Source organism: Melanostigma gelatinosum (genome assembly GCF_949748355.1).
Source record: "Melanostigma gelatinosum genome assembly, chromosome: 23".
Taxonomy (NCBI): Eukaryota; Metazoa; Chordata; class Actinopteri; order Perciformes; family Zoarcidae; genus Melanostigma; species Melanostigma gelatinosum.
The window spans coordinates 7,530,075-7,553,798 of NC_136656.1; the positions used below are offsets into that span (position 1 = coordinate 7,530,075).

The 23,724-nt window shown below is 43.8% G+C and overlaps 2 protein-coding genes across 2 annotated transcripts in view; one reads left to right on the top strand and one right to left on the bottom strand.

Annotated features, from left to right (window-relative positions):
* The window catches only part of LOC306796903 (RNA-binding protein with multiple splicing-like), a 29,938-nt gene extending 15,225 nt beyond the window's left edge, over nucleotides 1-14,713 (top strand). The window contains exons 5-9 of the mRNA XM_079295970.1: nucleotides 2,230-2,380; nucleotides 4,364-4,491; nucleotides 5,987-6,056; nucleotides 11,728-11,847; nucleotides 12,420-14,713. Of these exons, the coding sequence (XP_079152096.1) occupies nucleotides 2,230-2,380; nucleotides 4,364-4,491; nucleotides 5,987-6,049 (342 nt within the window). The 3' untranslated portion in view covers nucleotides 6,050-6,056; nucleotides 11,728-11,847; nucleotides 12,420-14,713. The remainder of the gene's footprint in view (nucleotides 1-2,229; nucleotides 2,381-4,363; nucleotides 4,492-5,986; nucleotides 6,057-11,727; nucleotides 11,848-12,419) is intronic.
* Nucleotides 14,714-18,586: 3,873 nt separating this feature from the next.
* On the bottom strand, nucleotides 18,587-20,854 carry LOC306796874 (fatty acid-binding protein, intestinal-like). Its single transcript, XM_079295938.1, has 4 exons — nucleotides 20,741-20,854; nucleotides 20,076-20,248; nucleotides 19,854-19,961; nucleotides 18,587-19,747 (listed from the first exon to the last, which is right to left on the bottom strand). The coding sequence occupies exons 1-4, from the start codon at nucleotides 20,805-20,807 to the stop codon at nucleotides 19,697-19,699; spliced, it is 399 nt and encodes a 132-aa protein (XP_079152064.1). The 5' UTR covers nucleotides 20,808-20,854; the 3' UTR covers nucleotides 18,587-19,696.
* Nucleotides 20,855-23,724: the final 2,870 nt, after the last annotated feature.

Sequence of the window (23,724 nt, forward strand, 5' to 3'; positions counted from 1 at the left end):
TACATAGCATATATTGATCGAGGGTTTAATTTTAATCTCACTTATTTCAGAATGTAGCTCAGAAGAGAGCCTTGATGAGGCTGAATATGAAAGAGAGCTTTATTTTCCCACTTGTTTTATTTTGAAGGCGTCTAGATACACGCCACATCTTTTACCGTAACGCTTCTTAAGTTTTTCTTCAATCCTTCGTCACAAAAAAAGATCTGTTTTTTTATCGTCCTCCTAAAGTGGGACTGTGACAACGCGAGTGGAGTCTGTCGACTTTCGTTGGGTTTTTTTTGGAGCGCATCAAAGGCAGAGCAGAGAGTTGAAGAAAAGTAGAAAAATGATCATCTTATTACGAGCCCACAATAGTCAGACTGTTCCCATAGAATCGCTCTGTGGGGCTGAGAATTGAGCAGTGCTCTTGTTTTTCGGGGAAAGCAGCGTCCCGGGGGTCATATGGAGATAAGCCAGATTTTGCAAACATCTATCTGCATATTGAAATATGAGGAAGACAGAGGGAAGGAAAGGGGGATTTGTTTTCCCGTCAAAGCGGAACAGATATCTTTTTAAAAACACTTGATTCTCCCAACAACACCATTGCAACAGCTACGATCATCACCGAAACAAAGCAAGCGCTAAGGAGCCGTAAGACCACATTTTAAGGTGTTCGAGATGTGCTCGGGCCTCATTATATCCTATGTACCTTATTATACCTCTGTAGCCTCGACTGGCTGGAGCTGCGAGCGCACTGAGCCAAGGCAATCCGAGTTAATTCCCTCCCCTTCATGAGAAGAGTCATCCCTCGCTTGTTTCAGCTCAGCGTTGCTGGAGCCTGCAGGGACAAGCAGAGAAAACCTTCTCTCTGTCTTTAGCTGCAGAGAACGTTACTCTTTACTGCTTTTCTCCTCCATTGATCGGACCGTCGGTGTTTTGTCTCTTAAAAGACAACCAAACAAGGTTAATTCGAGGGTGCTTACAGTTGCTGGTGAAATTCTTCCACAGCGGGCAAACAAATATATATTTTTGGATGAAAAAGACCTCTGTTTATGTCACTTTTTGTTGTTTTCCCTGAGAAAAAAACACATTTGAACTGCTGCACATGCGGAGATCAAACTGTAAGAGCGAAAGCAACCTTTACTTGGCTTGTCGTGAGCACTGGTGTATCTGAAGGCTTCTAGCAGTGGCATCTCAAGAATTTGGCAGAGTTTTTTTGGCTGGCTTGAAGCGGCGATGCTGGCAATATGTCGTGACGAATGGACGGATTTGATGTCGTGATATTAGGTTACAGTTACAGAGTTCAGTAGGGAGAGAAAAACGAGGGCCTCGTGGCTTGTCTGACCGCGGTGCGAATGACATCCTATACGCCAGCCAGCTTTGTGTCATCGGGTTCTGATTTTCATTTGTTGGAGTTACCGGTCATCATGTGCGTCCAACCGGGATAACACTATGATCCACAGTGAGCCTTTCATTACAGCAGGATTCATAGTCTGAGCAACTGAAAATGTCTCCTTGAGTCTGAGATTTTGGCAGGTTAATTTCGTAATAAAATGCTGAAAGATCAAAAGAAGCAACGTGTCAATGCCAGATATCCGCCAGGTCCCAATGGACATCTAAACAACACACAACAAGACTGAGACTGAAGTGGAAGACATGCATTAGAACTATCTCCACTGAATCAGGTCTAAATGAGTCTGGTTCATCACTACTCTGAGGAACACACCTATCAGGTCTAGCAGTTGCTCTTTATTTATAACATCGCCAATTCAGTAGTGAACAAAATAATGAATCTTCTTGTTTCAGCTACAGTTTTTTTAAAGTTACACTGTTACTAATTACTCTTTAAGCGTCGTCATCATGTGTTGAGTTTGAGAAATCCTCCAGGAAAACATGGGATATCTAAGAACAACTCGATAAATATGTTGTTACAGGAAATTAGTTGACACTCAAATTTGATCAGCATATAAAACTATTGAAACTTCCGAAAATCATCAAAAATATCAATTGAAATACCCAAGTATACGTTAAACTCATGGATATCTTTACTGCCAAGAGTTTGATTCTATCTCACAAAAAAAATCTGATATTCACCTTTTAAACCTTTGTAAGAATAGAAATGATAATAAACAATATAAGTTACATGAAACAAAACAGAACATGTAAAAAATCGACTCTATTTCAAGAGCATGCATGAACGCTTGCTATGAAACAATATTTTTGCTAACACATCTTTCCGTTGGATCTCAGGGGGTCCGGTTTGATCCAGAGATCCCCCAGACCCTTCGGCTGGAGTTTGCCAAAGCCAACACCAAGATGGCCAAGAACAAGCTGGTTGGCACCCCCAACCCCCTTCCCTCCCAGCAGAGCCCCGGGCCACAGTTCATCAGCAGAGACCCATGTGAGTACTCCGAACATTTGTCGTCTTACTTTTTGGTCCGCGTTGCTGCTTCCTTGTGGCCATTAGTTTGATATTGTTTGGGGGCGACTGGACAGCTGTTAGCCATTATTGGTCATGAGTAGAGAAGTTGTGCTGTGACTATACGTGAGAAATGAAGACCGACTCGGCTGCTAAACAGTGAAAAGCTGACTTTTCTTTTATTGGTGAAGTGTTTATTTCCCCTCGTTGAAACCTTGTCATGATGTGAAAACCCGTAACCAAAATCGAATCATCCCCAAATCCTGATGATAAAATAATTGTTTGAAATCAGATTCTGTGCCGTGGGGGGTTGACTTGATTAGGATTCTACCCCCTAAACAACTTATTCTCTCCTGCTTGATTAATGACTCATAAACAGTTCATGTTCATTATTTAGAATCAAAGCCTTTGAGTATCAGGCGTGTATTGAATATGCCAATGCAGCTCTGCACTCTTTTTTTCCCCAATTCTCCATTTAGTTCAATCTTTTTCTGAGGGGTTAAAGGCTTCTGCAAGAATCAGGCATTGATAGTTGAACATAGGCCAGCTGTGGTTGTGCATTCCTCCTAGATGACCAACCCGCTCTTATCGTGGATCTTTTTTTTTTCGCCAGAGAGAGAGAAGGGAGGGTGTGTACATGGGGGCCTCAGTGGAAAATGGAAGGAAACGATTGATGAAACCATGACGTAATCACCAGGAGAGAAATTGCTGTCATTTCCTGATAAGAGATGTTTAAATCAGCCAGTTTTCTGATCATGTTGTGATTAACACTGAGCAGGGAAAACGCTCCTTAAGATTGTGCGGCTATCTGATGGTTCGCTAATGTTTCTGCATTTAAAATGTACACTTTTAGATTTAAGGGGAGGGTAATTGGTAATTGTTTGGTAATCCCCGCCCTCTTAGCGAGTGTTGCTACGCCTGTTAAGCTTTCCGTTCTCACACGGGACATATGCGGTTTCAGAATAATAACAGAGACAGACTTACCACTCTTTGAAGTAATGTGCTTTCAAGCAGAAGAACGACAATAGCTAAATAGATGATCAGGCCAATGTAAGTTCCGTGAGTTGGTTCAAAACGCCATCTCCGGCTGATTTAGTAATGTTTCTGACTCATTTCAAAACAAGAATTGGGGTAAAAAGGGGTCTTAGATATGCACTTGATGCTACATGCTAGCTTTAGGCAAGGTATTGCGCTAACTAGGCCCACTAATCACCAGTTCGTGCACCCTTAGAAGACGCGTAGTGTAATGCTAAATGAATAAAAGCCGTTGTTCTTGTCCTGCAGTGTAGAGCTAGACAATCCTAGTATTTTTCATATGATAAGAAAACAATTTAAGATCAGGCTTTTTCAAACTGTATGTGTTCCCTTACAGTTATAAGAGAAAAGGCAAACGTATGGTTGTCTTGGGTATTGTTGGCTAGGGTTGCTGGAGTGTAATTTTCCCCAAATCCAATGAAAAGCAGCGCAGAGCTGCAGAAAATGCCCCAAATCGAATAGCCGCGGTTGCTACTGTCGGTAGTAAGCTAGCTGATGAACATGCTATGGATTGTAGCTCAGGCTTGAGCAGCTAAACACATATTTGAATTCGTTCCATACACTTTTGCTTTTTTTGTTTTCAGAAAAAATAAACACTCCATCCTCCAAATAATTCCGCCAAGTAGTATCGCTCTCACTACAGCCCAATGCACACCGCTTTGGCATGTTGAGAAACCCCAGGCTTGACAGGCTTGACATGCCAAGCAATGATTGGACATCGCTGTTTGAGGGTTTAGCAAACGGTCAGTCGGTTTCAGGAGATGAAACGAGAGGAAGCTACTTCGGATAACTCATACCCCCTCCCCCAACCCCTGTAGTGCACCTCCACGACCACGTCCGCCGCCGCCGCCTCCACCCTGTCTCTCTAGCCGCCCACCCATCCGCTGGCCACTCTCCTCACTCCACTCCTCCTTTTTCTTCTTTCCACAGATGAGCTCACAGTGCCTGCTCTCTATCCCAGCAGCCCAGATGTGTGGGCCTCATACCCGCTGTACCCGGCGGAGCTGTCGCAGGCCCTCCCACCCGCTTTCACCTACCCCTCCTCCCTCCACGCTCAGGTAACCTGCAAACCCGTCCCCTCCTCCTCCACCATCACCACCACCACCACCACCACCTCGACCTCCGCCCCGCACCTCTTCCTGAGCCCACCGCACAAACAACTGCTGCCGTCAGCCCTGAAATCACTCTTTTCTCCAGACCACAGTCGCACCTCAGAGCACACGCCACCCGGTCTCTGTATTTTGCAGATTTACCGGTCTACTGATTAGTTGTCCAGCTCTACTTCTGCCGGTCAAACATGTATTGTTTTGAAGTCAAAGGAGTAGTTCAAAACTGCCATTTCTGAAACACTGCTACTCATGTTCATCCGCTGTCAATTTGCTCCATGAAAGCAGGAAGTGGAGCAGGAATTTGATGGAACCAATCACTAGCTTTCTCACTCTCACTCATACCATGTGACTTTATTAATCCCAATTAGTGGCACCATCAGAACAACTAAAAGCTTCAGTGGTTTGAAAGGTTTGCGTCATCATTTGACCATCCCTTCACTAATCAAATCCCCCCTTTTCCACCAACCGTGATCCAGTTTATTGAGGCCTTCTAATCTGCACTGCTCCACCGTGAGTTCACGTGAGAGTTCTTTATTGATCTCTTGAAATTCCTCTCATGCAGCGTGTTTGGCGCCGGCTGACCCTGATGAGATCTCAGTATTAGACATACTGTTTCTGAATTCTTCTTTGCTGATTTGTTTTTTTGAAGCTTGCAATGATTTCTCAGTACTTAACTTGTTACAGTATCTGGGTTTATTAACGTCTTTTGTCTCTGCTAGAGGGTCCATAGATGTCATGTATAATGCAGATACTGACGTTATTTCGGTATAAAGGCCCCCAGCACAGACTTTAAAGCTCAGATGATGTCGGAATTTGAAATGAGTGCGAGGTGAATCTGCCTAGCTGGCATTTTTCTATATGCGTTGGCACAAAGGGAATCTCTTTGTGATTCCAAGAGGGGGCTGTGAGTAAAGTTTGCATCTTATAAACCCTTCTGATGTCAGATGTAAATATATGTATATTAACAGGTCTTACGGCACACACACACACACACACAAGACTAAATGATCAAATCTAATTTGTGGTAACAGGCTCAGCTTTCTAGCTCCCTGGTCAATCAGCTGCTGTCATCCTTTTCAGCAGTACAGTAATGTTATTGGATTGCTCATAAATAGTTTTTATACTTTGGACTAAACATATGAAATACAACGTTTTAATTCATGATCTTAAGAGGTGCTTGGAGCTGGATTTTGTTAGCTTTGGACTGAGCCAGGTGAGCTGTTAACCCTTCTTTCTAGTCTTTATGCTAAGCTAAGCTAACCAGCCGCTGGCAATAATTCCTTTTAAATGTTTTAAAAATGTTACAGGAATAAATTTAAAAAAGTACTTTCACTACGGAAAAGTATTCTGAATTGAATATTACATTTACGTTTGTACAAATATATATTGTAAAGACTAATATATTTGTATATATGTGCGTGTGTATTAATGTATGTGTGTTTAGATTCGCTGGCTCCCACCTGCAGATGGAACTCCTCAGGGATGGAAGTCCAGGCAGTTCTGCTGAAGTATGTGTGAGTAACACACACACGCTCACACACACACACACACACACACACACACACACACACACGGCCCTACCAATGACCAAGAAGTGCACACGACCAGAGGTGCACATTGCGCCGTGCCATGAAAAACCTTCGGTAAATGTTATGACACTTTGTTTAAACAGGCACAGAGGTATTCCTAAACATATGTTGGGGAATATCACAGGGCGTTACTCAAGTGAGCACCCTCTGCTTGCTCTCAAACCTCCGACCAGCTTACCGCCAAACTAGCCAAGCAATTAGTCACATTTACTGCCCAGTTGATTTCAAATACGGACACAAAACAAATGAGCCTTTTCGAAGTGAATGTGGGACTTTTAACGCCCAGCGGGCCAATGAAACCACAGCCGGTCCTCGCACACCATCGTAAGACATGAAAGATGCGATATGAAGGGGAACACTGTTTTCCCCTCTCGGGTCACACGGTACAGAGGGTCGACTTTTCCCATTGATGCGATGCTTGATCTGAGGCATCAAAGGCAGTGCGTCAAACAGAATATACAACGAGCTCCTATGCCAAACGTTTTAATAAAACAGCGAAACAGCTAAAATGCTAATATCAGCTGCTTTGATCGGTAATGTGATAACCAGTGGTCAAAGTCACTCAGCACATTTACTCAAGCACTCTCAGTTTACCTCTGTTTTAGTCTTAACTCTAAATATATCTTGATCGTGATATCTTGCTCTTTTAGCTGCTAATAATTAGCTCGTCGCTAACTCTATATCTACCATCTGACGCCGGGTTTATCGGAACGTTTTTTCGCTGCAAACAGACACTTGGTGTATCTGGAAACGGCGTTAATGAAAGCGGTGCGAGTGAAGCCAAGCAGTACATTTGCAGGTGGGAAAAATAAAACGATGAGCTGGAAAATGATCAAATGCTCTGTAGAGCTGAGGGATGATGATTATCTGTGGGTTATATGATTATAAGTGAGCCCTTTCACATTGTACGTCATTTCATCCGCCATTAATGTAAAGATATTGACGAGTGCAGCTTTAAATAGAGGATCACAATATTTCTTCCACCACTTCTCATGTACTGATTTCAGAATAAAATCACCTTTTTTACACTGAATTGTTTCTTCATTGGGATCAAACATGCTGAGTAGTTTTTGTGGAGGATCAGCGGGAACTTATTGGTTCCACAGATCTGCCTTCTGGAAGGACTCCTGATATTCATTGCACTCGTATGTGAGGGAAAGTTTATTATTGTGCACGCATTAAAAAAAAACACTGAATGTTGTCCTACAATAATGTTGGTAATGTACAGCAGATATTAGGAAATGTTTGTCATTATGTCAAACCCTGGCAGGATGAAATACATTTTTTAATTCATAAAACCTTTTTGGCCATTTCCGCATTCTGACAAAGTGCCCAGTGGAGAATTATAAAGGCAGAAAGAGACGGAGGATGTGATGCTCCAAGAGGTCGTAAATGTGGAACATGCACCGTGATCTGCTGAGGTACCTGGTTATTGCCGGAAGGGCCATTCTTATGAATCTTTATTAAAAAATGATTACCATGGGGCTGTATTTAAAATAAATTGCAGATTAATTCATTTTTACTGGAGCTGCAGACAGGAAACAGAGCAGTCGGATTCTAATAAGTGCTGAGATAAGTACACGAGGCAACTGTAACCATGCGTGAGCCACACTGCACATGTGCCTCGCTCGTCTGCCTCAGACAAACTGAACGCTGGCGTGCTCGTAGAAAAACAAACCCACAGAGCACAACAAATCCCCTGCTAGTCTGTGTATCGCTGTTGGCTGACTGGGTCTCTGTGTGTGTGTGTGTGTGTGTTTGCACTCGGCGCCAGTCACACTGTCACCAGTAACCTCCCTCCAACTCGCGGGACAGGAAGAAACATGTTCTCCCGACCCCTTAGGGAGTGAATGGGGAGTGGGAGGCTGGCGTGGAGGCTCACATTCATCAAGCTGTTGATTGCTGCTAGTCCTGTAGTCCCCTTGTAACCCTGCCTCTTTGCTGACTTATCTATTTCTAAGCACTCAACAAACTAGAAAATACAAAGCCGTTTGAGTCATTTGATGTTTTGGGGGTTTTCGGCTCTGGTAAAAGGAGGAAGGGAGAGGAGGAGGGAGGGGCTTTGAGGAAATAATTACTCCTCTATCAAACCAGGAGGAAGTCATTTGGCCGGTCAGGCTGCCCCAGTGGACATTAGCCCCTCAATGAAACAACAACATCCCCACATCCGGCTCTCAGTGGAGGGTGAAGTGAAGCTGAGACATCCAGCCAGCATATTGTGATAATTACAGGCCACTGCAGCAGGTAGACACCTCAGCAACACACTCAAATGATGTTGGGTGCAGCGTACAGGCAAAACACACAACAACACATTATATCTCCAAAGTAAATATACAGTCAAATCGAATGGTATTCATGATTCACTGTCTCTGTACGGTGACCATGAATAAAGAAGAATTGCTGGTTATTGTGTTATATGTGTTGAGTTGGCCTTGCTGCTGCGTTTGTCCCTGATGCTTTGCAGCTTTGCAAACAAACCGCTTGTGTTTTTTTTGGCCCTTCTCGTCTGCTCAGTGGCTGCAGTCAAGTTAGAAACGGAGTTACCCGATGTCTTGATGTGGGGCTGCGACGAGGGCTGTTACTTTTTTTTGTGCAGTGCAATCCGCGAAGCACAGCGCCCGTGAAAACACTTTGAAACAACTTTTAGCGGCACGACAACAAGAATGCGCTTGGAAGTGAGGTTACGGGGGAGAAGCGGTCTGTGTTGCGCCCGCTGTTGTACAATCTGTCCGCTGTGGATGGGTCGTGCGCATTGAAAAAGAGGCGGCGCTTGGTGAATTGTTACTCATGCCGAAAACGCGGCGGGGTGACAGCAGACCTTGACAATGGGAAATCAAAGACGAGAGTATGTGGCTCGAACCGTGGGAGACATGAATGTGGGTGTGTGTGTGTGTGAACAGCTGAAAGTGAGGAAGTGTTCAGGGGTCTTTAAGTCATCGCTGGTAACGAGTCGGCCTAATCACCTGGCTGTCAACGGGTTTGCCATTTTGAAAAGTTTATTTGCAGCTGGTCGCTACACACTGTTGACTCTTTAAAAACACATTACATTGTACGTGTTCGTTATTGTAATACCCCGGGAGGCTTAGGCGAGTCATTCATCTGAATGTTTGTGAAGCAGAATTATATCTGACATGCATGCTCCGGCACAGAGCTAGATCCTGAGCTGTGTGTGTGTGTGTGTGTGTGTGTGTGTGTGTGTGTGTGTGTGTGTGTGTGTGTCTGGCTGCCTGCCCTGAGGAGCTTTTTGGCCAATAGCCCGACAAAACCAATGGTTCCTGTACAAAGTTGGACTAACTCCCACTGGAGAGTTGAGGGCCAGCTGGGGCCCCTTCTAATAAGGAAGTGGGACTTTATTCCTTCACCCCCCTACTGACACATAACACACACATGAACACACACACATAGTACAGCAACACTGTGGCCTTGTCCCTGCACTGGGTCTCAGGAGCTAGATACATGTCAGCAGCTGCATTCATCACCAGCTCCAGCAGCTATTGCTGGTATGTGAGAAACACAGCCAGGGCCTAAAGGCTTTTCTCCAGATTAGAGGGCCTTCAGATGTGGCTCTTTGTCATGGCCGCGCTGCACAGGTAGAGATCTTAAAGGGGCCAGACGAGTGTTAGTACGACGTTTCAGCTCATGAATTACTAATTGAGTGCGCTTTGCATTTTCCCGGACCATTCTTGAACATGGGCTCTTCGGTTTTTCATTTTCTCGTTGTGTTCGTCCCACACTTCGAGGCAGTTTTCGGTTTGACTTGTTTTCCTCATGTAATCCATCACCGTGTACGGAATTGATACCAGTATGATAGTGTGTCAATATAATGGCAACAGTATCCAAAAAATGACTGCATAAAGAAAAGCTTTAGGATTTTCTGAAGGGAGATTTTACTGATATTTTATAGCTGTCAGGCAAATATATTTCACAAATCCGCTTCTTTTTTATATTTTATATAATAGTTAAGTGTGCTATAAGGGGTTTGTAGTAAATGGGTTGAACTAGTTCCTTTCACAACGACTACAGACCGTGGAGCAAAGAACTCTCAAATGTCGGATACACAACATCGCTCTTCATCTGCAGCATGAGATCACTGATAACACACACAGGAACAGTTGCTACGTGAAGCTGCCATAGCTGAAAAGAAAAGGAAACAGTGCACACATTCATAAGCAACCGAGTCGCCTCCCACATTGTCAAACACCACTTGTTTACCTATCCCACATTATGCGCCGTGGGCCGAGTTCTTGAACGTAACACATTAAGCTGGCGAATCACTAAACCGTTCCCTAATCCGCACAGACGTGTTCAATGATCAACCCGATCTTTAACCTCGCCGTCTCAGCCAGAACAAATAGGGTGGTCTGGAAGTATGCGCCGCGTTAGCTTAGCCAAGCGGCTGTACAGCGCATCGATTCCCTCATCCTTGATTGAACGCGCAACAGGGAATTAGCCAGGCCAGCCGTGCCCCTTCCGAAAAAAAAACGCACTGTTCTCTGATCGGGGGAACAGTTCCCAACCCGTCTCCCCGTCATTGCCTGCAACAGCCTGTCTCTCTGGTTCTTTCTCTTCAGCTCATGTTTCGTTTCCTAATTGTTTATTGTTCCAAAGAGTCCCCCTCTCCCCGAACCCAAATTACCACGGGCCTCCAAGACATGTCTATTTTTGGTGATACATCTGGGCGTGGGTGCAGGGGGCTCGCAGGGTTGACCTTTCTCTTCGGTCTGCTGGTGTTGCGGATAATGGAGTTGTGGTGGAAAGGGATCATGGGAGATATGGTTGTTAGGCAGCAGTTGAACATAAGTATTTAAAACTGTTGTCAGCGAACATCCTGTTTGTCACAGTTGGACTTTGAGCTTGAAAGCATTTGCAAAACGGTCTTTCTAAAAGGGGGGTAGTCCCCCTGGTTAGAGTGTGTGCTACACATCCTGAGAAAGGAGTTTTATAATGTCTTCTGTGGCTGCTGGGGAGCTTTGTTGAGTCTGAGAAAATGACTTTCGAGTAATCCTGGCGTGGGCATAAAGAATACACCTTTACAGAAAGCCTGCATTACGAAACCGTGTGTGTGTGAAGTTTAGAAGGTGTGGCCGTTTACCAGACAGAGAGCATCTCATGAAAGCTCAAGTTGCATTGTAGGAAGTGTAGCAATCCAGTGTTTTTGTCGCTCGTGTTAGGGACTAAATATCATGATATTGGTCCTTCTTTGATTCTGGACCTTCTTTTTCCCCTCCTTTGAGTCCCCCAACTATAAGGAAGTGTAATACTGAATTGGTGGAGTGACCCTTTAAAGCTACACACAGCTGTACTTTGCCATAACAGCGATGAAGAAGCTTTACATCATGAGTTTGTGTCTCGTTTGAGTGCAGCTCTTGAGCTTGAAGGATTTGGCAAAAGCTGGCGCAGGTTGCATTGTATTACCCTGTCTTTTGAAAGTGTTTATCCCTTCAAATATCCTGAATATATGGTGGTCAAATGCAACAACAGAGATTTTTAAACAATCCACGGCGAATCAACACAACAAGAACTCTCCGCTAGAAGTCAGGATGCCGTTGCAGCTTTGTGCGCTTCGGTAAAACGCCGCCTTCTTTTGTGTCCTCAGGTTCCTGATGTGTGATGGTGGCCGTGGCCGGCTGTGACGGGCGTTGCTGATTGCCTCTCGTATCCAATTAGAAAGCAGGAGGACTGACCTGACTCCAGCTCACGGAGCAGCGTACCGTCGGTGAGTTTTACGGCTCGGACTTTAATGACCGTTGATCCCAACAAGCGCGGACAAGAGGCGTAAATCTCACCTCGCCTCCATCGGTGTCTGATATGAAATTGTAGATTTGGCTGTGAAAGCCCAGGTTTATTGTTTTATTTATTTTTTGGTGAGGGGGGGGGGATTGTATTGCACTGCCAAAAGACACAGCGGGCACCAAGCCATATTGACAGCGTTGTCATCTTTCATCTGTGTATGTTTCAGAAGATGTTTTGAAAAGAAACCCACGATCACAGTGTTATAAATGTGTCGGGGATGAAAGCGTGCGTGGTCTTGGCTTCTGGAAGGCAAGCGCGAGACAATTGGAGGGGAAAACAAGAAACGCGTTCAGTGTGTGTGTGTGTGTGTGTGACGCTAGTGTTTGTGTGTCTACCTGTGGTGCGCGTGGTTTTATGGCCGTGCAGATGTGTTTGTGTCGCGCAGCAGTTCCCGCACGATCCCCTGTGTTTTCATTAGTGTACAAGGTTCGTGTGCGGTGACCATGGAAACCTCACCTCGTTCCTCGTGTCTCTCTCCGTCTCTCTCTCTCTCAGGCAGCAGCGGCCTCAGGACATTCTAGACCCCAGCCTCCATCACACATCGAACACCCCCCCCTCCCCCTCCTAAGTCCTTCCAACTCTTTTTTATACTGTTACATACTCAAGATTTACCGGCAGCGCTTTGGCCACACCTCCTCTGACACCTCCGTGCACGACAAAGGCGCAAACACACACACACACACACACACACACCCTTTGCTAACCAGTCGACTGCGTCGCCTGCCTGACGCTAGCAGGTCTCTTGCTGTGCATTCTGTATATGCAAGTGTAAAGGCAATGAGTGCAAACACTCATTGATGCAGTCGCTGCGCAAAGGCCAGACGTACAGAAGTGTGTGTGTCTAAAGCGCTGCCGGGTGATGTTATTGTACGACTATAATTCTTACTATTCTGTATATCATTCATATTAATGTTATTATGATTATTAAATACATGTTGAAGCATGACTTTGCAACAAAAAAAAGTGAGAGGAAAAAAACAATGCTGTACATTTCTAGATATTTTAAAGAAATACAAAAAAAAAAGTATTTTTGTAATCAAGACTGTTTGAAATGGTTCTGTTTGATTGGTTCATGTTGTGATAAAAGTGTGTGAGAAACTTCCACACTTTATTTTTTCTTTTTCTTTTCGCCCTTCCTGTTTTGTGCCATTATAAAATGGTAAGTCGCCCTGCTATACCAAAGCAGTCCCGTGGGTTTGCTCTTGTCTTTTCTACATACTGTGTGGTTTTAGGGTTGCTCACGTGTGTGTGTGTGTGTGTGTGTGTGTCTTTGTGTGATGTCTTTACCTGATGACGCAAACATATTAGTCCTTTGTCTGATGCGCTTTGGTTGCAGCCAATGTGTGAAAAACACACCTGATCCCGCTCGTCGTGTTGCAGTTCGAGGTAATCAGATGTGTTAAAAAAGAAATGAGGCATTGACAGGAATGAGCCATCGCCGGTGACGGTAGCGTTACCCCATAAACTGCAAAACATGGCAAACTGAGCCCTGCTATAATAAGGCATTTGCTCCTTCATTGTGTAGCAGGAGGACAGCGGCACAGTATCCAGAAACAAAAGACCAAAGGCATTTTATTTTACACTGGAGAGCTATCTAGGCGAGTGGAATTATTCCGTTTTTTGACTGCTTTGTAGTCCTCAGTCTGATTTCTGTTGAAGTGTGACTTTATTTTTGCTGCAAGTCTCTTTTGGTGTCACTCCAAAGAGCCACTCTGCATCTGAAAGGATATTCACTTTCAGCAATTTGTCTCTTTTGTCTATTTTTAGCGAGCCAACGTGCTTCAACTTGCTTTTGTAAATTTACAGAGTGACGATTGGAGTGTGGAGAAAAAAAAAAAAAAAAAATCTTTTGTAATCGTGTGTATTCTGGGCCCGCAATAACGTCTTTTGCTGTTTGACATATCAGCGAGTGATCATATTCCTGTGACATTTTGACGCCAAAATCCTCATTCATGTCGCTTTCGTACGAAAACAAACGGTGACTCGCGTACTTTTTCTGATGAGGCCAAGTCGCATTTCAGTGACGTGACGATCAAAAAAACGGAGAAAAAACGGCAAGAAAAACAATCTTCCCTGCAATGTTTAGCCCAGGTGTGTACAATCATATAGTCGGTGTTTGTAATGAATAATAATAATATGCACATCATGTCAACTGATTTTCTGGAGCAGTTTTTGCTTTTACAGACATTTTTTTAAAGCCAAAGTGTGGCAGCAAATTTATTAGAACAAGTATTTATAAGATGTGTGTGTGTGTGTGTTTTTATGGGTGCAATGTTTTTAAGGTTAGAAGATGCCCAACATATAATTCATTGTAAGTATTATTGTAAGTTTAATTGTATGTTAATTTGGTCATTTTCTAGAGCTTCTTTTTGTGTTTGTATCTGATATATGAATACGGTTTTACCTGCATAATTCACTGTGAAATCCAGAGAGGAACTTTGAACGAATGGATCTTTTTGTGTTTTGCCAGCAGTGCGGTACCGAAGTTCCTGGAAATTGATATGGCGATCCCTCCCTTTGTCAATGGTTTCAGCATACCATGTGCATACCTGTGTGTTCTGTGCATGTTCACGGCATGTGCGTGTTTCTTCTTTTCTTTTTTCCTAATGCATACAGTACCGTTGATATTTATGTACTTTAGCCGCTGTGAGGAGAAACTGTATTTCGGTGAATTGCAGAAGGGTTTGTTTGTTTGAAACCAAAAAAAAGAAAAAGGTGATCAAAATGAGTTTTTATGAAAATGTTAAATGAAGACATTTCAGGCCGTCTGCCATTAAAGATTGACGTCATCCCTGCAGTCGTTATTACATTATTTCATCTTTATGAATGTGATAGTGCCTCGTGAGGCTTGCTTTAAGTTTGGGGGTTTTTTTGTGTGTTTTTTTTAAACCAAACCAAACTGACAAACACAGCTCTTAAAAAAGATATCAAATGAGCCAAAAACATAAATCATGACATCATCAAATGTTTTATCAGTTACATAAATACTCAAAGACTAAACAGAAATATCAGTATAATTCAATCCGTAAAGTGTGTGTGTGTGTGTGAGCTCAGTAGAAGTTTAATGATTTGATTTATATCATCAACTCATTAAAGGTGAAAAACCTTTCCTCGTTTTTTCCACCAACCGATTCCTTTTGGCACTCTTGTCTCTCCATATTCTAAGAGAATTAAAACTTCCATGTTTCACATTTTGACTGCACATTTCTACCCACAAAGGAATCCACCTGCGTAAGGCTCCTCTTCCGTTCCCTCACACTTGTCATTGGGTAACACCTCCCCCACATCAGAAACATGATGTGGGATCCTATAAAGTGGTTTGTGCACCAGGGGAGCTGGAGCCCTCTCGCTGCCCTCTGTAAGAATAGCCCGCCTAACCCATAAGCTGGCCACTCCTGAGACAGAGGCCACAGCCAATTCCAGTCACTGTCTTCACGGCCTCAGCTCTCCTCTGTCTGCTCGGTCACACCGGGTGGCACGCAGCGGCTTCTCACATGACACGCAGGGTGTCAAGAGTGGGAGTAAAAGTTCATATAGATGAATATCTGCATTGCATGCGTACGCCCCAACTGGCAACACTTCGTGATGGTGTTACTCCCTTTGACGAGTCCATTAAAGAGGTGTTTCTGTCCCGTTTCAACCGTCCTCTTCCAGCCGCCGCGTGCCAGACTAAATGTCCTCGCTGAAATGTGTCTGTTTTTACTTGGCACCGGAACTACCGAGGCCTGTACTTTGTATTCATTTCCCTAATCTACCGTGTCGGCTTTGCCCACTGCGGTGAAACATTGACCACCGCTTACCGGCGTAGGCGCGCGGTGTGCTGTCGTTCCAAAACGTTTTGAAGCAAACGTCTACTCGTGACCTTTTGTCTTTACATGGTGTCAGCAGTTCAACCAATGAGAGATTTCCCCTCTTCAAATTAAAAGTCACACCGCTCAGCCTCCCTGGGGCAGTGTCTTCTAAAGTGCTGCAAAAGGAGGCTCCGACTGATTGCAGAACCTCAGATCCAGGAGGAGCAAAGCGGATCCCGGCCTGGCCGCGGACAGCGGACCAGCTCTTTATCCTGGCGGTGCTGCTGGGGTCATGGGGGTGCGTCCAGTCTTGTGTTTTGTGGACTTGGAAAAGGCTTACAGCCGTGTGAGTTCTATGGGGGAGGGTACGGCGATCCACCCGGTCCTTTTGTAGCCAAAGTGAGAGCTGTGACCTGAAACTCCTCAAAAAAGCAGAATGAAGTTTTTCGGCTCACTTTCGACATGTTGAGAACCGTTGAGAAACAATCGGCATTCTCCCAACCTCGGATCTTGCACCTTGATTGTTTTACCTACAATACATCTAGACATTGTAATCGCAGCATTTTCAAAGTTGCATAGGAGGAAGTGACCTCAGTTTGGTCATTTTTTTTCTTGAACTTTAAATTCATCATCGTCATACTTACCGTACTTATCATAACAATAACACTTCCGGTTGGTAAAAGTCGCTTCTGAGCATGTGCAGCGGCATAAATCTAAATAATGCCCAAGTCTCAAGGCATTTGAAAAGGTTCACAGAAGTATGCAGCACTGACTAACTGGTGACTCATTTGTCTGCACAGTCATTGTCTAAACAGTGATTGGCCATAAGGGGGGGGGGAAAGCTTTCCCAACCAAAAGCCACTCCCCACCGCGCAGTTGGTGTCCTTTCTGATCGTTACAGTTTTCAGATCAGCTGACGACCTGAGAGTGAGTCAGTGAATTTGATTTCACAGCAGGTGTGGGGGGGGGGGGGGGGGGGGTGATGGAGTGTTCTCTCCCTCCACTGTCCTCTCTTCGCTCCCCTCGTCTTTTCTCTGTCCACCTCTCACTGTTTTCCCTCCTCCTCCTCCCCCTCATCCTCCTCCTCCTCCTCCTCCTCCTCCTCCTCCCCCTCCTCCTCCTCCTCTTCCTCGCTCATCCACGGCTTCTATCTTCCTTGAGTGGGCCCCTGCTCCCTCGGTCTCACAGCAATCAAAACACTGAGGGCTAACGCTCCCACAACTTCCCTGTTTCTCACTGATTTCCTGTCTACTCCTCGGATAAGTACATCGAGATATTGTTTTAATAATCTGAGTAGAGATCCAATAATTATGTAGTGTGTGTGTGTCTGCCTGTACGAACAGGGTGTGTGTCATATGATAACTTGACTGAGGATGACATCACAGAACAACCAAAGGCCCTTTCTCTCAGAAACTAAAGGGTTCGACAGCGCCACCCAATGGTTATGAAGACACATTACAGGAATCAGCTACAGTACACGGGACACTGTTCCCATAATGAGTCCTGAGAGAAGTATTTTAGATCCTTTGCTTTGGTAAAAGTGGCAATACCGCAATGTACAATATACCATTACAGGTCGAGGTTCTGCATTCAAAACCTATTTCATACATTTAATCCACTTTAAGTGTCAAATCTATGCGGAAGAAGAAGTGTTCACGTAATTTACTGAAGTAAAAGTAACTATTTCTGTGTGTAAAATCCTAATCTGAAACAACATAGTAACTATATATGTGAGAGAAATGTACAACCCTATTTAATATCAAAAATTGTCCTTTAGTACAGTACTTGAGTAAATGTACGTAGTTACTTCCACCAATGCAAACTTAACAGTAACTAACAGAGTAATATAAATGTGGTGGAGTAAAAAGAACACTGTACATCCTGATGTTCGTAAACATCTGTATACACTAAATGTACTGTATGCATGTGGATTCTTCAAAGATGGGCTGAGTGGGTGTAAAATATCATCTTACATATTGTGATATAGAACTGAACCCTCTTTTATGGAAGCAAAGAAAAACAAAAAATAGATGAGAAGTTTCTCATGATAAATAAAATGTCATTGTTGAGCTCACATTTTGACTTTTTATCCCGTCACTTTGTCTTTGTAAATAAAAATGTTGATGTACACTGAGCATTTAAATGTCTAAGCAGCACCTTTATGTATTTGCTTTCCTAAAACGACTCAACGCTAATCCAAAATAGTTTTAAAAACATTTTTAAATCACATTTACAACTTTCATTCTATGCTGAAGTATCTAACGGTTCGACTCCAAAGTAAAAGTAGAAACACGTCGCCCTCTTGTGGTCAGAGATGCTCAATGCATGTACTTGTATTTTCCTCTCGCCATTGCAAAGAAAGAAACATGTTCTTCATCGTCATCATGTGAGGAATCCTCATGTCCCAAAGCACCCAAAGGCCAGCACATGGCAGCACAAGACCCCTGCTGCAGGCGTCTGTGATGCTGAGGTGATGTTATCCTTCCCTTAATCAAGACAGCGACTATGAACTTATTATAAGCTCGTAAAATGTCATCACAAGACGGGATTTGTGATCTTAATCGCTTGATAAAAGTTGACTTGGAGGCAACATGACCTGTGCGTTTGTAGACCTTTGGAGCAACAGTTAAGCTTGAATAATTCATCCATTCTTTAAAGGGCCAGTGTGTAAGAGTTTGGGGGACCTATTGGCAGCAATGGTCTATAATATCCATAACTATGTTTTCATTCGTGTATGATGATATAATTCGGGTAGTCAGTTGGTTGCAATCTGAAACTGCACCACTAGATGCCTCTAAATCCTACACACCGGCTCTTTTAAAAATCTTGAAAATAACACCAAGACACAAGTGATTCATGAAAAGTGTTTAATTGTTACAGACAATACAATACATAAGAACCATTAGTGCAGATTGACGTACATTATGTCGTGTTGCACTGCTTCCCGTCACAAGGATGCAGTCCAGTGTGGGATTAGATGGGGTTGTTTAAGTAGCTGCGGTCCATCCTTACTCCAGCTGGAACTAATCATGCTGATATTTTTGGCATTTCTTCGCCCAGATTTTGAGGTATTCATGTCTAAGATGTATGCGTCCACCCTGACACCGTAGAGGTGGAAGCATTTCCTTTGGTATTGCTCACAGTGTTGAAAATTACTTTTTTTTGTTTTTTTTAAAAAGGCAACATGCATCTCCAGAAACAAAGCACCCGTTGCCTTGGATAATCCACAAACACAAGGACGCCTTTCATTGGAACTACATTGAACCAATGAACTCGTTCCCTCTGGAAACGGTTGGCAACGTGCTCTGTGGATTATCATGAGTAACTGGGTCATGGCTTCTGAGACGACAAAGCAAAGCGGTTGAATTTTTAAATGGCACCGTTCAATGCAGGGAGAAACACAAACAAAATGCCGTTCTCCTCGTTTGTAGTAGGGTGGCAATATAAATCTCAGAGACAATTATATCGAAATCTTGGCAGAGAAAAACCCAAACTATCTGCATGGCTAGATACCACGAGAGGCTAAGGCCACTTCTGGCAGACTGGTTGCTAAGATTAAGGCACATTCCTCTGACATGGTGACGGATGTTATACTCTCCTTTCGTCGTCGTCATCCCTCACTTCTACTTCAGTTGATTATCTGATGTTTGTCCACCTGCCTGCCCAGCTGCATGCAGTTAAGTAAAGTTTAAGTAGGATATCTTTAAAGGGAACAATCATTACCTCTTTATGCCCCTTTTTCTACGTTTGCTTCAAGCCATTTAGTTTTCCAAACATTTCTACACCGCTAATTACAGCGGGACGCTTCGGAAAAGCTATTCCTCTCTCAGTACTCTGGAAAATGTTACCATATCTGTGAGGTGTACGACGTAGAACACACTTGACTTAGCCATGTCTCATTGTTAGAAAAAAAAACAACAACACAGATCTATGTTGTGTCATCTATATAAAAATAAAAAAATATGAACTGAAGACGCGAGGTTACTGCTTCTTGAAAATCCTCTTGGCATCCACGCCCTCGTAGTTGTAACTCTGCGTGGGGTAAAAAAAAACAAAAAAGAGAGGCGTGTTAGTTCATGGAAAGAAAACAAATGAGCACATTGCATATTGTTGATGAAATACATCGTGACCTACTGACCTGTACGAGCTCTCCTCCCACCAGAGCCCTAGTGGTGGTCAGGACCTTGCTGTTGTCTTTCCTGGTGAATTTGCCTTTCAGCATGTCACCCTCCATCTCCCACATACCCTGGTTACAAATATACACAGAAGCTCTTCTCATGCGGTGTTATATTTGTGTTATCATTGGTAACACCTGCTGCTGCTGGTTTAATCATGTCCCAAACCACTTCAGTTCACTCACTGAGACTTCAGTGCCGTCGGCCAGGCTGTAGTCGAACGCGACGCCCAGGGTGAAGTCGATGTCTTTCGTGCGGAAGGTGCTGGACTCCTTGATGTGGAAGTTGTCCCCGGTCTGCTCGATGGTCATCTTCAGGTTGTCGTGCTCTGCCAGCTTCCGCTTCATGATATTAATACCTTGAACAGAGGAGAAATACAACATGTAGCTGGATTTCTTCAATTATGGGATGAGATGAAGATTATTTTTTGAAAGTAAATGGTAAGAGGTGTTTTTTTGATATGGATCCATGTGTCTGAAATAAAGTCAAATTGAATTTAATCGTAAATGACAATTTATCTCAGACTCGATTTGTTTGAGAGGTTTTCACTCGGCCGCTGTCCAAGTCGATTGGGGTGTGTCCAAGTCCAAAGAAAGATCTTTATTTCGCTGCTGCTATTATTATGGGTAGCACCATAAACACCTCACGCTTGTCAACACCTCACTGCTCGGTGTAATGCTCACACAGCAATGGCCAACTACACGGAAACACACGACGCGGTGACGCGCATTGCTCTCATGAATCAGATCAGAAGGCCGGACTCAGCAGGAAAATGGAGCTGAAGTACAACATGACTTCGGTGACCCATTCAGGCTCTCACACACACGCACACACACACGCACACACTCACCCATTTGCTCCATGAACTTGTCATAGTTGTCGCTGCGGTCCACCTTCCAGGTTCCGTTGAACGTCATGGCTGCAGGCTCGCTGTGGGTTGAAGGCAGCTGGTGATGAAGCACAGGCAGACCGGTGGGATTGCGAATGCCCGTTGGCCTCCCTTTATATACACCCCTCCCTTCTCCCTACCAGACCCCCCCCCCCCCCGCCCCTCCCCCCCCTCCCCGAGCTGGCATGGAAGATGCTCTTCTTTATCTCACAGATTATCTGTCTGCTGATGCGGCCTTTTACAGACTGTGTCAATCGCAGGTCGATTACCGCACGACCTCGAGGATATACTGATAAATAACTTGAGGGCAACTTCTCTCAGTTAGTCTAGCGCAGTTAAACACTGTGGCACTGTTCTGCAGGAGAGGTGTGGGGGGGGGGGGGAATTGAGTGGGCTGCTTTAATGGCTGCCCTTGGCGCTGACCCAACTGAGCCCCTTTCTGTTCCTCCATCTTTTCTCTGTGGCCCTGTTTGTGCCTGGCATGAAAATGAGTCCTATTTACAACTTGAGCTGGCCTGCTTACAATGAGCAGTGGCCCAGTGTTTAAAAAAAAAAAAAGACTGGAAACTTTACATTTGTCCAGAATAGACAGTTGGACCATATAAGTCCAAGTGTTTGCAAATTTGTAACACCATGAACATGAATTATACCACCATAAAGCTGTGAACTTCAAGTCTGCGTTCACTTTTGTAAGTTCAAGCGCAAATTGATTTTAAAAGTTTGTCTCATATTGACAAACCCATCCCAAGGAAAGGTCAGCCATATGTTCTTCTGAGGCGTTCAACTGCATCACATGGTCGTCATGAGTGGGAAGAAGTTGCTCAGAAGTGGATTGGTAGATATTTCAACTGCCCTTATTGTTTATATTTTCACATTGTACAGATATGGATGGACACCAACGGACGCCTGGACTTGTCAATTTGAGAAATGAGAAAAGGCAACGCTGGCACTGCTCTTTAAAGCAACAAAGTAGTTGTCATTCAGCTTGTGTCCTTGGACAATGGGGCACTATCGCTGCATTCTTGAGGGGAAAAGCTGTGTACTCGGAGCCGGACTGCTGGACATGGACGCTGAGAGAATACTGAATACATTGTTCACACCTCAAGTCCTCACAGTGGTCTCAAGCACTTTAACATACCAGCATTAGCAGAGGGGCAGTTGAGTGACAGAGAAATCAAAAATCAAATATGTTTTAGAAAGAGAACATCCATCCATTTATCCATTCATCCATGCAAATATCCGCAGATGAATGAGTGCAGTTTGTCTCACATAGCGTGATGTATGTTGTTTAGAAAAGATGGTTGGAGGATTAATCTATGGGGGAGGGGGGGGGGGGACACAATTTCCGTGCTCAATTTGTCTGATTAATGAGCTTTCAATGTTCAGCAACACATCGGCATTGAAATAATAGCTGTGAGGTTTGGGGTGTCACTGGGTAAACAGTGAAATAGTCGTTAGGTTGTCCTTCAGAGTCTACTTTAAATATGACTATGTCATACTGTTGCAATTACATAACATAAATGATGCGTTGTGCAATGTATCTCAGACTGTACATGTTGTTAAAAAGCAGTGATAGAGTCTGATTGCTGCTGAGTCTCCCAACCGATGATCCTTTCTTATTGCTGTCAATAAAGACAGTTTGTACTTTGACTCGTCATTGCGTTCCCGTGACACAATTTGGACTGTAGACTGTCGCTGTGATGCCAGTTCAACCTGACGCCCATAATTTGATTAAAACAGATGCAATTATTGTTTTATCTATATACGTTTTGTTTTATCACGAGAAACTTCTCATCTATTTTTTGTTTTTCTTTGCTTCCATAAAAGAGGGTTCAGATCTATATCACAATATGTAAGATGATATTTTCCACTCTCAACATATACCGGGAAACAGAGAACACTGCTGTCGTTAGATTATGATTCAAATGATGCAACAATCGTACAGGTGCACAGAAAGACATCACCTGTTTTTTTCCCAGCTGAGCCCCGCCCACCTTTAAACCAGTGAGGAAAGCATAAGGCCATACCCACGAACACAGAAGTCCATCGTGAGAAATAACCAAAATAGGTTGGTTGAATATTTAGTGTTCATGAAGGACTCGCTCGTTGTAAGGAACTGATTGAGAAACCTTAAAGTCATTCTTCAAGCAAACGCACAACACATTTGATGGTTTGAGCTTCATATCACTGAGAACTGAATGTATTTTAGGACTTTTGTAGACAAAACAATTGAACACACTGTAGTCTAAATGTAACATATTGACCATGATGTTCAGAATTAACAGGATTTATGGAAATACATATTTGTCAGAGCAGAAATGCAAACTCTCTGAGTTGTCATTGCTCATCAAACATTTTACGATATGATGTCCTGAAGATGTGTGTACTACTATGACAGAAACAGTGATGTAGTACGCCATCTAGTGGACCACAGACGCAGCTGCAGTGTCCACTTCCCTTTCTGGTTGGGGACACTTTAATGTGCAAACGGTTAAAAACCACGAGAATACATTTTGAGTTATGTTGAGCAAACTGTAACACTGATATATTTAGGCTTTTTTTTTGGATTTTGGGCTATACAAAAATAAATTGAATTGGATCTGATGACTGCAGTCCAGAAAAGCCCCAGATGCATGCATTCTGTAAGACAAAACACAATCCTCTCCCCGAATACATCCCTGCTGCCTCCGGAGAGGACGTGAAAGTCAATATTATCGAGACTCAGCGATGAGGCAATATTTAAATATATGCTTTTCCTGCTCGTGCTCTCTGCCTGTGTGCACGACACTCTGAGAACGCGCAGCTTGGGGGGCCTGATCGTTTTGGCCCAAAAGAGACGGGTCTATGAAGCAGTTTAGCCAATTGCTGATTCAAGATATAAATGAGTGACATACAATTTAGCCAATCAGCGCCCTCAAATAGATTCAGCTGTGGGCCAGAACGAT